The following is a 15,014-nucleotide window of genomic DNA, read 5'->3' as shown; positions in this document are numbered from 1 at the left end:
TTTCTTGACGTCAAGCTGATGGTGCGAGAGCGTGTCGACAGGGCGCCGGGGTCGTAAAGGGCGACGAGGAGGGCGAGCGCGACTTGAGCGGGCCGGACCGGACCCTCTGGCGGCCTCGACGCTGGACGAGGCGCCCGTGCGGCCGGCGACTCAGATACCGACGCCGACATGCGCGCATGCTGGCGAGGACGGCCGACGCGAAGGAGGAGGCTGCGCCCTCAAGAGCGGGTCGGCGGGAGCGCGCCCTCGAGCCCGAACGCCTTCAAGACGTCGCCGAGGCGCCTCCTGCACTCGGCGACCTGCGCCTCGCCCGTCGTCTCGCCGCCCTCCTTCCTCGTCTCGCCGCCCTCGCCGCCGCCAAGCCCGCTCATCATGTCCTCGACGGCGCGCATCTCGCGGCGCTCGCGCAGGACCTCGCTGATGCCCTCGTCGGCGTGCTCGCGCGCGTGGGCCTCGGCCTCCTCGTCGACGGGCATGACCTTGACGGCGTCGAGGCGTGCGAGTGCGCTCACGACGTCGCGCAGCTCGGCGACGATGCGGTCGGCGGCAGCGGCGGGAGGGCCGCCGGACGAGGCGAGGGCGGCGTCGAGGACGGGGCCGGCGTGCTTCTTGGCGTTGGCGGTCGGGACGGTGAGGAGGGCGAGGAGGGTGGCGGCCATGCCTCGCAGCGCGCCGAGCTCGCGAGCGTACGGGGCGGCGAGCGCGAAGCCCTGGTCGAAGCCGGCCTGGAGGCGCTCGTTCTTGCCCTGGGTGATGCCGTCGCGGTAGCCGGCCTGTTGCAGGGGAGGCTGAGGTCAGTTTGTGTGGACTTGGGGGCGGCAACAGAGCGACGCACGTCGGAGAACCGGGTCGAGAGCTTGTCCCACTCTTGCTGAGAGATCAAGCTGGGCGGAGTGGCAGCGCCGTCGTGCGCCGCGTAGGGCTCGTCGTCCATCCAGGGAGAGTCGTCGTCGGACATGCTGCTGCTGCTGCGTAGCTGGCGTGAGCGAGCGTCGCCGTGGTGAGCGACGACGAGGTCGGCCCGGTCGGCGATTCGAGCCAAGTCGAGCTTCCGCTGGGTAACTTTCTCTCTCGCTCTCTTTCTCTCTCTGCGAGCTCGAGAGGACGTGACACACTGCCAGAGTTGCACGTTCGAGCCTGCGTCTAGCGCGCGGCAAAAGGGAAGGACGAGGGACGAGGACAAGTCGACTCGAGAACCAGCTCGAGGACGGCGACACGCGCTCACGACAGCGCCGCCAGCACGTTCTTGGCAAAGTAGTTGCCACCGACGATGTTGCCCGGCGCAGAGTACTCGCAGACCTGCGCAACGAACGAGAGAGAGCGTCAGGAGGGCGAGGGAAGAGAGAGAGAGAGGAGAGGGTGCGTGCGCACGTAGAAGTAGCCGGCCTGCGACAGATCGGGGGCAGCGTCGTCAGGGTCGGACCTCCGGAAAGAGAGAGAGAGAAAGGCGGACGCACCCAGCTAAAGCCGTCGCCCGAGAGCGGCGAGCACTTGGACACGGCGCACCCGACCTGGCTCGTCGACGCCCAGATCTGCGCGACGGGGGTGCACGCGAGGGTCAGTATCGACGACGATAGAACAGGGCGAGCAGACAAAGGAGACGACGGACCATCTGGGTAAAGTGGCCCGTGGCGGACGAGTAACCCGGCGACGAGTAGTCGTAGTCGGACGCCTCGTCGTACCACATCTGGACGCCCTGCGAGACGTCGCCCGAGCCGCCTCTCCACGCCGCGAGGTTCTCGCCGGCGCCGATCGCCTCGCCGCCGCCGTGCTCGAACACGCACCGGTCCGCCCACGCCTGCGCCGTGCTCGCGAGCTTGTCGCTCCACGTCAGGGCCGACACGCCGTGCTTGGCGCGGTACTCGTTGTGGAGGTCGAGCGAGACCTTCTGCACCGAGCCTGCGGCGGCAGACGACGTCTTGGTCGCGGCGGGAGCGGACGAGGACGACGTGCGGCTCGTCGGCTTGTGCGTCTTGGTCTTGGTCTTGGTCGAGGCGGCCTTGTGCGTCGAGGCGGCGTGCGACTTGGACACCTTCTTCGACGCCGTCGACGTCTTGTGCTTGACGGGAGCGGCGGTATGCCCGGCAGTCGAGCCGTACGTGATGGTCGTCGCCCACGACGAGGTCCAGCTCCACTCGTGCTGGGCGGCCTGCTTGCGGCTCGGGTCGGCGACCTCGCCGCGGTGGTGCTTGTGCTTGCGCTGGCCCCAGTGCTGCTCGGGGAGAAGGCGTCAGGGATTCGTCGAGGGCAGAAGGGCAAGAGAGCTCGAGAGGGACGGGCCTTGGTGGCCGTGGCGGCTTGAGGACAGTCGGCCTTTGCGAGGGTCGTGGCCTCGGTGCTCGTCGCGGTCGCCATCAAGGCGGGTGCGACGGCAAAGGTCGAGGCGAGAAGAAGGGCGAACGAGCGCATCGTGGACGGGAGATGAGCGAGTGTGGGGGCGGACGTCGAGGTGAGGAGGCGAGGGAGGGGGGAGGAAGGCCGGCTTCCCGGGCGAGAGGGGGAGGCGGAGCAGAAAGGACAGTCGAGGGAGTGGAGCAAGAGCAAGAGGCGCCCAGCACGCTCGCGCGAGCCCGAGGACCTCGCGCCAACGGAGCGAGTCCGTTGCAGACGCCGCGCGTCGGCGTGCAGGCGGCCTGAGCTGACGGGCAAGCCGAGACAAGAGACACGCTGCGGAGCGCATCGGTACGAGCGTGCGTGCGATCGAGGTCGAGGGGAGAGAGGACGCGCGGGAAGAGAAGAGGGAGGAGCGAGAACGAGAGAAACTGACTGTGGCTCCCGATCACTCTCTCTTGGTGCTCGACGAAGCACGAGAGCAAGGTCGTGACGTACTTCTGGTTCCCAACAGCCGAGTGGTCTACAAGTCGAGGAGCGCGGCAAGGCCAACTTCGAGGAGACGAGGGAGGGAGGGAGGGGGGACAAAACAGAGACGACCCGACAGAGGGGACACGGCAGTAGGGGAATCTATTGGCACATAGGGAGCGGCCCGAGCAACGTAGGCGGCGTCGAGGCGAGGAAGCCTCGTCGCGCTGCAACCGCTCGAAGGCGCAGGTCTTTTTGACGTGGCGCTAGCCAGCGCACATCTTGGGGCTGCCGTCGACGGCGAAGGTACGGCTGGATGACGAAAGGTAGTGGTATCGAAGGACGGAAAAGCTGGAGGCGAGGGCGAGGAGGCGAGGGCGAGGTGGCGAGGTGGCAGGAGGGGGATCGTCGAGGAGGAGCGGGGCCGACGAGGAACGCCGACAAGGACGCTCAGCGGTCGCCGCCCTGGAGCGAATCGCTGAGGCTCGAGCGATTATCGCCGGCGGCCGTCGACGACAGGCCTCGCCCGAGAGGCGGCGACATCGGCGCCGAGTGCTGCGACAGCGTCGGGCTCGGTTGAGGCGGGCCCGAGACGATGCGCTGCTGCTGCTGCTGCTTGAGCGTGACCGTGCCGAGGGCGGGCGAGACCTGGCCCGCGAACGACGTGCGCGACGTGGGCCGCTGCGGCTGCGGCTGCTGCCACTGGTGCTGCGGCATCGAGCCCGGCGGACCCTGCTGCTGCTGCTGCTGCTGCATCGCCGCGAAGCTCTGCTGCGAGTGCGACGGCGACATGTGGTTGCCGCTGGGATACGGCCCGGCAAAGTCGGCGCCCGCCGCCGTGTTGCCGACCGCCGGGGCCGGGCTCGCCTCGTGCGACGTGCCACCGACCTGTGACGAGTTCTGCGACGAGTCGACCGGGCCCCTCGGCGGCTCGTCATGCGCATCGTGCGTTTCGGGAGGAGGTGCGGTAGGGCCAGGCGGCAGGTTGAAGTGCTCTCGCAGAGCGCGATTGTCGTTGACGAGCTCCTCGGTGAACGCCTTGAGGCTCGCGACGTACTCGTTGGCTAAAGACGATGGACGTGCGTCAGGGAATACTCAGAACGGACAAGGAGAGAGAGAGAGAGAGGAAGAGGGACGCACCCTTGCTCAGGATCTCCCACTTGCTCGCCTTGAGCCCTCGGTCGAACGGCAACTGCTCGCGCAGGTCCTCGAACAGCTGCGCCATCTCCTTGCGCCGCTTACGCTCGGCGAGCTTGTGGCTGACGCGCAGCTCCGGGCTGCGCGAGTACGGCGTCTCCTTGGACGGCGGGCCCTGGCCGGGAGCGTACGCCGACGACGGGTCGAGCCCGACCGAGCCCGACGAGTCGTGCCGCGAGACGGCGAGGCCGGGAGGAGGTACGGGCGGACCACCTCGCGCCCAAGGTGCGGGAGGGCCGGGAGGAGGGCCCGACGTGTGCGGTTGGTGCGGCTGCTGCAGCGGCGGCGGGTACGAGGACGAGGTGGGCGGGCGCGAGTTGGGATCGTCGAGCTCGTTGGCAGGCGTTGGCGGCTCGGACGATATGGTGAGGGAAGGGTGAGGAGGAGGGCGTGCGTGCGCAGGAGGTGGAGGCCAGGCTGGAGGTGGGCCCGGGTGCGACGGGTGCGGCGGCGGCGGCGCGCCGCCGGCGGGGTAGAACGGCTGCTGGCCCTGCATCATCTGGCTCACGCTCGGGATGCTCGGGCGGCGAGCGAACGAGCTCGGCTCGTCGCCATACATGCCGCGCGCGATCGAGCCGCGAGGGCCGACCTGCTGGGCGTCCCAAGCCGGCCCTTGCTGCCCGGCGTGGTGCGACGGCGGCGCGGACGACGGCGGCGGGGCGCGCAGCTCGTAGCCCTGCACGCTCGGGTGCACGTTGTGGTACGCCGGGACCGAGTAGCCGTGGCTGCTGTGGCTGCCGTAGCTCTCGTCGCTGCCGCGCCGGTCCTCCTCCCACGGGCTCATTGGGCCGAACGACGAGTCGCGCCGCTGCTGCTCGGCGAGGCTCAGGCCGTTGAGCTTCTCGTACGTAAGCGTCGACGTGCGCCGCTTCGGGTGCGGCGCAGCGCCGGCCGAGGGAGGACCGCGCAGGTAAGGCGAGTTGGCCGGGTACGAGCCGTAGCCCTCCTCGTGCGCGGCCGACTCGTCCGACGTCTTGCGCTTGAGGCTCGGCGACGGGCTGTGCCGCGGCGGCTGGGCGAGAGGTCGAGGCGGCTGAGGAGGACGGGGGAGGGATGAGCGGCCGGGCGAGCTGTGGCCGCTGCCGCGGTGGGACATGGGCGGGCGGCTCATCGGGTAGTCGCGGAAGGATGCGCCGTCGGGAGGCGGTGGGGGTGGCGGCGGCACGTTTGGGCCCTGGGAAGGCCCGCCGAAGCGGTAGCTCGCGGCGGGGACGACGGGGCCGGGCTCGTACGACATGCCCGGGTGCGGCGGCGGCGGCGGCGGCTGGTGGTGCTGCTGCTCGTCGTACGGCTGCGCGCCGTACTCGAACCCGTCGTGCGCCGGTCCAGCCGAGCCGGGTGGGGGAGGATAGCGCGCGTCGTGCATGCCGTGGTGGTGGTCGCGCGAGGGCGAGGGTGCGCGAAGCACTTCCATCGGCATGGCGCCGGGTTGCGGGACCGGCGGGAGGTCGTCTCGGCGAGCGTGGTCGTGTGCGAGTGCGGGCGAGAACGACTCGTGGAGGTGCGAGGGCGGAGGAGGGTGCTGCGCGCCGGAGAAGGCGTGGAGGAAAGGATCCGAGTTGACGCTCTGGCGGCGGCCCGGGTTGAAGCCCTGCGAGGCGCAACGAGTGCAGTGTCAGTTGCTGGTGCTCTTGCCGCACACGCAGGTCGCGCTCGCGACCCCAGGGAGGGCGGAGCAACGGCGCGGGGCCAGAGGTGCCGGACGCCCCGCCGCTCGCCGCCCAGCCTCGCCGAGAGCGACAGAGAGAGAGAGGTCGCACAGGGGCTTCGAGAAAGTCTGCAGGCGGCAGGGACACGGGTGGCAGGCGCACAGGGGCGAGCGCCGCACCGGACGAGCTGGACGGTGCCGAGCCCGACGCGAACGGCACAGGTGGAGGAGGACGAGGTGCGTCGCCGACGGTGTCGAGCGAGTGCGAGTGCGCGTGGTGGTGCCGCTGAGCGCTGGCCTGGGCGTGCTGCTGCTGCTGAGGGTCGAGGGCAGCAGCTTGCGCCTCCATGGCCGTCGGGCGGGCGGGAAGGAGGTGTCGACCTTCTCCCACGCGAGCGGCGCGAGGGGGGAGCGAATGCACGCCAGCCAGCCAGCGCAAGCGAGAGCCCTGGCCGAGACTCGCTGATCGCACCGGCGGAAACGCGGGGAATTCGAGGGGCGACGAAGCACGGACCTGCTTCTCTCTGTCCTCTCTCCATGCTCGAGCGTCAACAGCGAAGCGCCGGCCTGCTGTTCAGCGCCGTCGAGCTGTCGCACAAGCACCTCGAGGCAACGAACGACCGTCCGACGCCGCTGTGTCCAACACGAGCCGACGACGGCGCGCGAACCCCGAGTTGGGAAGGTCGTCGACGCAGCTCCGTCGCCGCTCGTTTCGCTCGCGTGGCCGTCTCTCGAAGCCTCGCGCCCTCTCGCGCGTGCGAGAGCTCGTCGACGCTCGTCGCTCCTGCATTCCCTGCGCGAGCGGCGCTCCGCTGCGAGACCTGGCCTCGAGCGGTCCGTGCAGGCTTGTGCGTCGCCTCTGTCCAGCTGCTGCCGTCCCTGAGCTCTCTCTCGTCTCGTGCGCCCCCTTGCAGACTACGGCGAGCTCTGTAGAGAGATAGCGCCGCCCGACTGTAGCTCGTGCGAGTCCCGAAAAGCGGCGAGCAAGGCACGATCGCCAGTCTGTTCGGTCGCCCGTGAGAGGTGCTCTCCCACAGTACAGCCGCTACGAGCACGCACTCAGTCTCGTCGTGGCGAGCCGCAGTCGCTCGGACGAAGCACAGAGTGCCGTCTCGAGACGCGAGCAGAAGCCGGACGAGGGGGGCGAGGATCTGACCGCTCGCACGACCGAGCCGCGACAGCGAGACTCGAGCAGGCACGAGCCGACGTCGACAAGATGGATAACAGACTTGGTTTCATTAACGCAGAGAAGGGGAGGGGGGCGAGGAGAAGAAGAACGAGGCGAGCGTGAAAGATGGGGAGGGGCTGCGAGTCGCCGAGCGAGGCTGACACGCTTCTGCCGCAAGAGGAGGGAAAGAGGACGTAGAGCAACGCTGTGCCAGGTCTCGGGCCCGGACGAGTCGAGCGCGCTCAAAGTCGCGGGAGGCTAGTGCACGGACGCCTTGGGCGCCTCGTCGACCTTGTCGGCCGTACCCGAGCCCGTCGACGCCGTCGACGCCTCGCCCTTGACCGCAGTGGGGACGTGGCCGTCGCCGGCGTCGTGGATGCGCTTGAGCTCGCGACGGGCGAGCCAGTGCGACTCGGGCACGGCCCACCAGGAAACCACGCCGCCGACCGTGACGAACGCAAAGATGGCGAACGCGTAGTTGAGGTTCTCGCCCTGGACGAGTAGAAGGAGGATCAACGCGAGTCAGAGACTGACCCAGGAGAAGGGAGGAAAAGGGAGCGCACCGTGACAGGGAACTCGAGCGGCGAGAAGAGGACGGCGAGGAGGTAGGCTGCGCGGGACCTTGAATGTCAGTGACTCGCTCGAGCGACACGCGAGAGTGGGAGAGCGAGAGGACGACGCACTGTTCCAGATGGCGGCGATGACCGAGAACGGGATCGAGAACCGGCCGTTCGACCACTTGGCGTTGGCAAAGTGGCCGCGCGTGAAGATGAGGCGCAAAGCCGGGATGAGGGCGTATGCGGCGATGGTCGGGACGGCGCCGCACGAGACGAGCGAGGTGAACGCGACCGACGACGGGAGGATCGTGAGGAGGAGGACGCCGGCGACGATGCCGATAAAGATGATGGCGTTCTTGGGCTGCCCGTTCTTGTCGACCTTGCCGATCCACTTGGAGCCAGGGAGGATGCCGTCGCGCGCGATGGCAAAGATGAGGCGCGAGGCGGCCGTGACGGCGAGCGACGTGTTGATGAGGAGGCCGGCGATGGCGACGAGCGTCATGACCATCTGGCCGCCGCGCCCGAGGGCGAGCTGGTAGATCGTGACGAACGGCTGAGGCGTGTAGATGTCGAACAGGACGTCGAGGTCGGGCGAGCAGAAGAGGAAGAGGATGAGGAGGGGAAAGGCGAGGAGTCCCGAGATGGCGCACGACCAGAACATGCCGCGCGCCGAGGCGAGCGACGCGTTCTTCGTCTCCTCGGCGATGTGCCCTATCGAGGAGGAGAGAGGGCGAGAGAGTCAGTTGACTGAATCGAGCACGAGAGAAAGTCTCGCGACGGGAGGGGAGGAGCTCGAGGAGGAGGAGCTCGAGGAGGAGAGAAGGGCTCGAGCGCACCTGAGGCGTCCCACCCGGTCAACACGCCCGAGGTCGACAGGAACGACAGCTGCCACGTCCAGGCGTCGTCGGCACCGGCGCCGTTGTAGAACTTCTTGAAGACAAAGTCGGCCGACTGGAAGCCGTACGTCTGGCTGACGCCGATCGGGAGCCAGATGACGGTGAGGAGGAAGTCGAGCGCGATGATGATGGCCGACGCCTTGAAGATCCACGCGAACCGGCGCGGCGACATGAGGTTGGACAGGATCGTGATGAGGAGGAACACCTCGGCGACGGCCCACTCGACGGCGCGGAACTTGACGTTGGTCTTGTCGAGGCCGCCGGGGAAGTACGTGTTGAAGACGGCGAGCTCGCTGAACATAAAGTCGGCCGTGCCGATCGTGTTGCTCGCGACGAACGAGGTCCACGCAGTTGCGGCCCACCATGCGACGACGAAGCCGAAGAAGCGGCCGTACTTCTTGCCGCCGGCCTCGGCGGCCCAGACGTAGATCGAGCCGCTCAGAGGGATAGACGAGCAGATCTCGGCGAGGGATGCAGCTGCAGGGACGGCAAGAGGGGGGAGGTGAGCTCCTCGAGATCTCGACAGCGAGGGAGGGAAACGATTGCGGCGGCGCACCGGTGACGGTCATGAGGACGACCGTGATGAGCATGCTGTGTGGGACCCGAAGAGTCAGCTGCCGTACGAGTATGAAGAGAGAAGTAAAGGTGAGGGGACGCACCTGGACCAGAGGGCGACGGGGCCGCCGTTGTACAGGCCGTAGGCGTAGAGCAACCTTGAGCCGCCGACGACGTAGAGGGCGCCAAAGCCCGCCATAAATGCCTCGAACTGGGCCCATGTGCGGTGAAGAACCTGGGCGCAGGCGACGAGAGTGAGCGGGTGCCGGCAGAGACGAGGCGAAAGAGGGGACGGACCTGCTTGTACCCAAAGGCGGCCTTTGCGTCGACATCCGAGTCAGCTCTTTCCGCTCCTCGGCAGATCCTCGAACTCGCTCGGGCGAGAGAGACTCGAGGGGGGAAGGGGGAGAGGGTAGGGGAACGACGCCGCGACTCGAGAGAGCCGGGCCAGGTCACGATCCTTTCGCACGTATTGACGTGATCAAGTTCGTACGGTATATTCTCAGCGTCGCACCGGGCTCCAACCGCTCTTTCGCCTCCTCGCCCTCGTGAGAGGGAGAGAGAGGACGAGGCAGATGCGGGAGGAAGGACCTCGTCTCGCCCTCGCGAGGAGGGACGGGACGAGCCGTGCACGCCGTCAGCCCCTCTCGAGAGAGAGGCGTCTGGGTAGCGACGGCCGGTATGAGCACCCGCGGTGACCTAAACAAGGGGGGAGAGGGAGGACGACCTCGCGAGCGAGGAGCGGCACACCCGCCCGCCGCCCCGGGGAAGGAAAGAGAGGGGTCTGGCGCGGTTGTCCGGGTGGACGAGGGCGTACACGCAGGCGGGAGCTTGATATCGAGAGGAGGGTCGCGACCGTGGGCCGCTCATCGCAAGTTGCGCGCCTCGTCGAGGCTCACGAGCTGCTCCTCGTCGCCGTAGCTGCTCAGGCTGCGCTTGTCGGTGTTATCGTCGCTCATGGTCGGTCGCACAGTCGAGTCGAGCGGTGATGGGAGCGAGGTGGAGAGCGAGCCGACGGCGCCCTGCGACGAGCCGAGGTCGGCCGCCAGATCGACAGAGCTTGGACCCGCTCTCGAGCTCTCTGGATTGCGTCTCTGGCTGTGCGTGCTCGAGTACCCGGTGCGCGCTTTGCTCTCATGTACGCGCGCTTGCGAGCAAAGGGAGAGGAGAAAAGGAGAGTCGCGGCGGTACCGGGCGGCCTTCTCAAACTGCGGTTGCTCTCTCTCTCGGTGGTCGGTCGAGCTGTGGTACGACGATGTTGCAGGTTGCAGAACAGTAGGAATGACAGGGAAGGAGGGGGTGAGGACAATCTTTGCGAGCCCTCGTCCTCGAGGTGTCCGTCTTGGCGCATCTCGAGACCGACAGGAATGGCGAGGGCGACGTCGACGAGGCTCTCAAGAGTACTCCTTAGTGATGAACTTGCCGATAGTGATCTGCTGGATGTTGCTGCGAGAGAGAGGAACAGGGAGGGAGGGACGAGGGAGGTCAGCGAGAGGCGAACGACTGGGCCGACGGGGACGCGACGAGTAGAGGACGAGAGTGCGCACCTGGTGCCCTCGTAGAGCGCGCCAACTGTGAGATAGGGAAAGAGGACGTCAGGGACACTTTCGAGTGGAAGGGCGGCGCCGGTAAAGGCGGCCATGTGGCCGAAGAGAAAGAGGTCGACGCACTCTTCGAGTCGCGCCAGTACTTCTCGATGCCGGTCTCGCTGCATAGGAGGAAGAGCGAGTCAGTCTCGGCGACAAGCGGGCGTCGCCGTCGAGGAAAGGGAGCGCGTCGACGCACCGAGTGTAGCCGACGCCGCCCGCCCACTCGATCGCGCTGCCCGACGCCTTCTGCGCGACGACCGACGAGTACCACTTGGCCATGGCGGCCTGCTTGGTGAACGCGTGGCCCTGCTCCTTGAGGCGAGCCGCGTTGTACGTCAGGAGGCGCGCCGCCTCGATCTCGGTCGCGACGTCGGCAAACTGCATCTGCATGCCCTGGAACTGCAGGAGTGCTCGGCGGGTCAGGGTCACGCTCGACGAGGCATGTCGAGGCAAGAGAGGAAGGGAGAGTGGGACGTACGAGGCCGACGGCCTGGCCGAACTGCTTGCGCTGGAACGCGTACGAGACCGACTTGTCGAAGGCGCCCTGGGCGAGGCCGACCATCTGCGCAGCGATACCGACACGGCCCTCGTTCAGGATCTCGATGGCGTACCTGTGGGCGAGCACGAGTCAGTGCGGGTGCGGCGCGTCGCGAGAGGAGGAGGGGAGACGCACTTGTAGCCCTGGCCCTCGACGCCGAGCAGGTTCTCTGCCGGGATCTTGAGGTCGTCAAAGTTGAGCGTGCAGGTCGACGATGCGCGAATGCCGAGCTGCAGGTGCGCGAGGACGAACAGGTCAGCGTCGGCGGTCCGAGCCTACGAGAACGAGGAAGAGGACGAGAGGGCGCACCTTCTTCTCCTTCTTGGCGATCTCGACGCCCATCTCCTTCTCGACGACGAAGCACGAGATGCCCTTGTAGCCCTTGCTCGGGTCGACCGTCGCGAAGACCTGCCCGAAGGAAAGAGGCGTGAGCGCGCGACTCGGGGGTTGGGGCAGTGGCGGTGAGGGCGACGGGACGCACGAGGAAGATGTCGGCCTCTGCCGAGTTGGTGATCCACATCTTGGAGCCGTTAAGCGTGTAGTACGAGCCGTCCTCGCTCTTCTTGGCAGTCGTCTTGAGCGCGAACGCGTCCGAGCCGGACGCAGGCTCCGACAGGGCGAACGAGCCGAGCTGTGGCGGGTGGGTGCGGGGAGGGGGGCCAGGAGAGTCAGTGTTCTGCCAAATGACGAGCGCGAGAGGGTCGACGAGGGCTGGCGAGAGCGGGACGCACCTTCTCGGAGGAGAGCAGCGGGAGGTACTTGTTCTTGAGGTGGTCGCTCGCGTACTTGCGGAAGACGGTGTTGACGAGCGTGTTGTGGACGTCGCAGCACACGCTGACGGCCGGGTCGACCTTGGCGAGCTCCTCGATGGCGAGGATCGCAGAGGTGAACGAGGCGCCGGCGCCGCCGTGCTCCGGGTCCGTCTCGATGCCCATGAGCTGCGCGCGTGCGAGGCGTCAGGGTGGGCTCGACGGGCAGGGTCAAGGGGAAGGGTGGGACGCACACCCTGCTCGAACAGGCCCTTGATGATGGCCGGGTCCATCTTCTCGTTCTCGTCCATCTCGTAGACTCGCGGTGCGACGACCTCCTCCGAGAACTTCTTAACTGCGGTCGCGGGCAGGGTACGGTCAGCATCGAGGCCTTTGAACGCGATACACGAGGACCGCGGCTGCCGAGGAACGCCTCGGCATCGGCAAGGGAAAGCGCGCGGGAAAGGAGGAGAGGGGGGACGGACCGGCCTCCTTGAGCATGACCTCCTCCTCGGTGAGGCTGTAGAGCGACGTCGGCTTCTCGGCCTCGATGTACGACGAGAAGGCCCTGCGGTCGGGCGATGGTCAGGTTGCGAGACGGAGTGCGCGTGAAAGTGGGGGGCGGGTGGACGCACCTCGACGAGGCGGCGAGGGGCGCAGGGCGAGCGCAGGCGGCGAGGGAGCGCGAGGCGGTGCGGACAGTGCGGCTGAGCATGGTGGTGGTCGTCGCTGTGCGGTCGCGAGGGTGAGGAGGAAGAGAGAGAGAGTCGAGAGAGACGGCACGCCGGCGGGCTTGGCCGGTCGCCGGTCGCGGACTCTCGAAAATCGCAGGCGTCTGCAGAGATCTCCTGTCGGTACTGTGAGAACTTGAACAGCAGGCACAGCCCTGTCACAGCTTCTCGCGAGCGGTGTGGGAGGAGCGAGTTGCGGTCGCCTGCAGGCGAGACGGTCGCTCGCCTCTCTCCTCCCGCGGATGCCGGCTTCCGACTACCAGCACAAGCCAGGCGGATCTCTCAAGCTCAAGGGTGCCGGAGGGGCAGTCGAACCGTCGTGCGTCCCCTCTCGCTGCTGTCCTCCCTCTCCCCGTTCCACCTCGTTCCCTCATCACCCTCGGCGGCCCGCCTCAGCCTCACGACACGTGCTGACCCTGTGCCTCCCCACCTGCGATACAGGAAGAAGAAGAAGAAGAAGTCGAGCGCGAGCAAGAAGGCGCGCGACGAGGACCGCGACGCGCCGGCCTCGGCGAGTGGGAGCGGCCAGGAGCGCAGCCAGAGTCCGGCCGTCGGCGGCAGCGGTGGCAGCACGAGCGTCGCCGCCTCGGGCAAGACCGAGGCACAGCGTCGCTTCGAGGAAGTTCAGCGCAAGCGGGTGCGTCCCTCTCCCGCCCCTCTCTCGTTCCTCTGTCGGCCCTCGGCTCACGACTCGCTCGACGCAACAGCTCCTCGAAAAGGCGGCAAAGGCGGCCGTCAAGTCGCACAAGGAGCGTGTCGCTGAGTTCAACGAGAAGCTCGAGAACCTCTCGGAGCACTACGACATCCCCAAGGTCCGTCCTCGCCCTCACGTCCCTTCTTCCCCTCGCACCGCGCCCTCGCTCACTCTCTCGCGCCCTCTGCAGGTCGGCCCTGGCTGAGCTCCTCCCTTTGTCGTACTCGTTCTCCCGTGTCGCGCTCTGCAATACCGTCATTCCTCGTCTGGTCCAGCCTGTCGCCCGCCCGTCCGTCACTCGCTGCTCGCTTCCTCGCAAGCTCGCCTCCGAGCGGTGCTCTCTCTCTTCCTCTCTCTCTCTCTCTTCCTCCCTCTCTCTCTCTTGTCTCTCCTCGCTCTCGGCCGCTCTCGACGCTCGTCATGCAAAGCTCGTCGAACCAGTTGCGCGCCCGGCTTGCTCAGCTACGCTGCCGCCTCGACCTCCTGCGCCGGGTCCGACTTGATATATGTCTCGGCGAGGCGCTGCTCGACATAGTCGCCCGCCTTGACGGGCTCGTACAGCGCCGGTCGGTCCGGCGTGACGCACGACGGGATGACGGCAACCTCGGCGTCGTAGTCGAGGCCGAAGAAGAACGGGAGCGAGTAGCGCGACACGCCGCTGCGGTTGATGGCGCGGTGGACGGTCGAGCGGAACAGGCCGTTCGACATGCGCTGCAGCATGTCGGCGATGTTGAGGACGAACGTGCCCGGGACAGGAGGCGCGATGACCCACTCGCCGGCCGAGTTGAGGACCTGCAGCGCCTGGGTGTCGCCGTGCTGGAGGAGGAGCGTGAAGCACTCGTAGTCCCTGGTCAGGCGCGATCGAGTCAGTTCCTCATCTGCAGTCGGCAACGAGAGAACGAGAGGGAGAGACGAGGAGACAGTCGACGCACGTGTGCGCACCGATCCCGAGTTCCCTCGCGTCGATCTCGCCGAACTGCGGCGGGTAGTACAGGACCCGCATCGTGTGCCCTGGGCGCCGCAGCTTGTCGTCAAAGTAGTGCTCGTCGAGGCCGAGGGCGAGGGCGAACAGCGGGAAGAGGCGCTTGCCGAGCGCCATGATCTCGTCCCTGTTGTCAGGTGAGCGGGTCAGTTGAACGCCCGAGGCGGGACTCGAAGGAGGAGAAGGAGGAGGAGGAGGATGCAGAGGAGCGAGAGGGACGCACCAGGTCTTCTGCAGCGTCGGCTTGAAGTCGGGGAGGTCGTCGGCTGGCGGCCACACGTTGCCGTGGTTCGAGCCCTCCTTCATGACCTGCGCGTCGTCGCCCATATCCCACGCTTCATGTATATCACCTCGCGCGGCCGGGTCGACGTTCTCGCCCTTGAGCGGCGCGAAGCCCCGGAACGACTCGGCGTCGCGCACGAGCATCTTCTTGTCGGTCGGCTGAGCGAAGAACTGCTTGGCCTGGTCAAACGCGGCGTCGATGACCTCCTGCGCGACGCCGTGGTCGGCGATGTACATGAAGCCCGTGTTGACGGCGGCGTCTTGGATCTGCGCGGGCACGGTCGAGGTCAACTCGGCTTGCGCAGGCAAGAGAGAGACGGGCGGGGCCAGCTCGGCCTGGTCAGGCAAGAGAGAGAGAGAAGGGGACGCACCTCGGCTGCGAGGGCTTTGCGGTCGTCGAGCGAGCCGTTCAAGCGGGCGAGCGAGATAATGGGCAAGGCGGTGAAAGCGGCGGCGTCTGTCGATGCCGAGACGAGGCGTTGGCCGAGGCCGGTCGTGAGGGTGCTGGTGCTCATGGCCTCGAGGTAGCTGGAGGTGCAGAGCTGAGAGCGCGAGCGAGAGGAGGAGGAGGAGGAGGAGGAGGAGGAGGAAGTCGGCCGAGCGTCGGCCGTCGCGGCCGTGGGCAGAAT

At 67.5% G+C, this 15,014-nt stretch overlaps 7 protein-coding genes across 7 annotated transcripts; 1 reads left to right on the top strand and 6 right to left on the bottom strand.

Annotated features, from left to right (window-relative positions):
* Positions 1–218: 218 nt before the first annotated feature.
* On the bottom strand, positions 219–958 carry RHOBADRAFT_41466 (uncharacterized protein; the record flags this gene model as incomplete). Its single annotated transcript, XM_018413891.1, has 2 exons — positions 219–773; positions 836–958. The coding sequence occupies 2 exons, from the start codon at positions 956–958 to the stop codon at positions 219–221; spliced, it is 678 nt and encodes a 225-aa protein (XP_018273523.1).
* A 520-nt stretch (positions 959–1,478) lies between these two features.
* On the bottom strand, positions 1,479–1,879 carry RHOBADRAFT_5088 (uncharacterized protein; the record flags this gene model as incomplete). Its single annotated transcript, XM_018415539.1, has 2 exons — positions 1,479–1,532; positions 1,610–1,879. Coding segments are annotated over 2 exons (324 nt in total), but the record flags the coding sequence as incomplete, so codon positions are not given.
* A 937-nt stretch (positions 1,880–2,816) lies between these two features.
* On the bottom strand, positions 2,817–3,632 carry RHOBADRAFT_65991 (uncharacterized protein). The gene has a single exon (XM_018418843.1). It carries the CDS (start codon positions 3,589–3,591, stop codon positions 3,250–3,252), a length of 342 nt encoding a protein of 113 aa, XP_018273521.1. The 5' UTR covers positions 3,592–3,632; the 3' UTR covers positions 2,817–3,249.
* A 3,438-nt stretch (positions 3,633–7,070) lies between these two features.
* On the bottom strand, positions 7,071–9,779 carry RHOBADRAFT_41463 (uncharacterized protein; the record flags this gene model as incomplete). Its single annotated transcript, XM_018413890.1, has 8 exons — positions 7,071–7,304; positions 7,376–7,422; positions 7,496–8,080; positions 8,206–8,742; positions 8,822–8,856; positions 8,925–9,055; positions 9,118–9,138; positions 9,720–9,779. 8 exons carry the CDS (start codon positions 9,777–9,779, stop codon positions 7,071–7,073), a joined length of 1,650 nt encoding a protein of 549 aa, XP_018273520.1.
* Positions 9,780–10,058: 279 nt separating this feature from the next.
* On the bottom strand, positions 10,059–12,239 carry RHOBADRAFT_33630 (uncharacterized protein). Its single transcript, XM_018413126.1, has 11 exons — positions 12,182–12,239; positions 11,951–12,051; positions 11,679–11,885; positions 11,429–11,578; positions 11,257–11,355; positions 11,083–11,177; positions 10,888–11,020; positions 10,606–10,808; positions 10,491–10,528; positions 10,368–10,392; positions 10,059–10,266 (listed from the first exon to the last, which is right to left on the bottom strand). The coding sequence occupies exons 1-11, from the start codon at positions 12,195–12,197 to the stop codon at positions 10,215–10,217; spliced, it is 1,119 nt and encodes a 372-aa protein (XP_018273519.1). The 5' UTR covers positions 12,198–12,239; the 3' UTR covers positions 10,059–10,214.
* A 430-nt stretch (positions 12,240–12,669) lies between these two features.
* RHOBADRAFT_41461 (uncharacterized protein) lies at positions 12,670–13,326 on the top strand (the record flags this gene model as incomplete). The annotated part of the gene is made up of 4 exons (XM_018413889.1): positions 12,670–12,746; positions 12,869–13,064; positions 13,135–13,239; positions 13,312–13,326. The coding sequence occupies 4 exons, from the start codon at positions 12,670–12,672 to the stop codon at positions 13,324–13,326; spliced, it is 393 nt and encodes a 130-aa protein (XP_018273518.1).
* Positions 13,327–13,537: 211 nt separating this feature from the next.
* RHOBADRAFT_51317 (uncharacterized protein) lies at positions 13,538–14,922 on the bottom strand. The gene is made up of 4 exons (XM_018415776.1): positions 14,757–14,922; positions 14,327–14,652; positions 14,054–14,230; positions 13,538–13,968 (listed from the first exon to the last, which is right to left on the bottom strand). Exons 1-4 carry the CDS (start codon positions 14,898–14,900, stop codon positions 13,584–13,586), a joined length of 1,032 nt encoding a protein of 343 aa, XP_018273517.1. The 5' UTR covers positions 14,901–14,922; the 3' UTR covers positions 13,538–13,583.
* Positions 14,923–15,014: the final 92 nt, after the last annotated feature.

The sequence above is a fragment of the Rhodotorula graminis genome (assembly GCF_001329695.1).
Source record: "Rhodotorula graminis WP1 unplaced genomic scaffold RHOBAscaffold_2, whole genome shotgun sequence".
Lineage (NCBI taxonomy): Eukaryota > Fungi > Basidiomycota > Microbotryomycetes > Sporidiobolales > Sporidiobolaceae > Rhodotorula > Rhodotorula graminis.
The sequence above is the reverse complement of the archived record's forward strand: the minus strand, read 5'-3'. Positions and strand labels throughout refer to the sequence as shown.

Coding starts and splice junctions, on each gene's coding strand:
- RHOBADRAFT_65991 (XM_018418843.1), bottom strand. CDS start 3,591: ATGTCGCCGTCGCACTCGCAGCAGAGCTTCGCGGCGATGCAGCAGCAG.
- RHOBADRAFT_33630 (XM_018413126.1), bottom strand. Junction 11,886..11,950: donor AGGGCCTGTTCGAGCAGGGT/GTGCGTCCCACC, acceptor GCACGCGCGCAG/CTCATGGGCATCGAGACGGA. Junction 10,267..10,367: donor GCGCTCTACGAGGGCACCAG/GTGCGCACTCTC, acceptor TCTCTCTCGCAG/CAACATCCAGCAGATCACTA.
- RHOBADRAFT_51317 (XM_018415776.1), bottom strand. CDS start 14,900: ATGAGCACCAGCACCCTCACGACCGGCCTCGGCCAACGCCTCGTCTCG. Junction 14,231..14,326: donor CCGACGCTGCAGAAGACCTG/GTGCGTCCCTCT, acceptor ACCTGACAACAG/GGACGAGATCATGGCGCTCG. Junction 13,969..14,053: donor CTCGGGATCGGTGCGCACAC/GTGCGTCGACTG, acceptor GCGCCTGACCAG/GGACTACGAGTGCTTCACGC.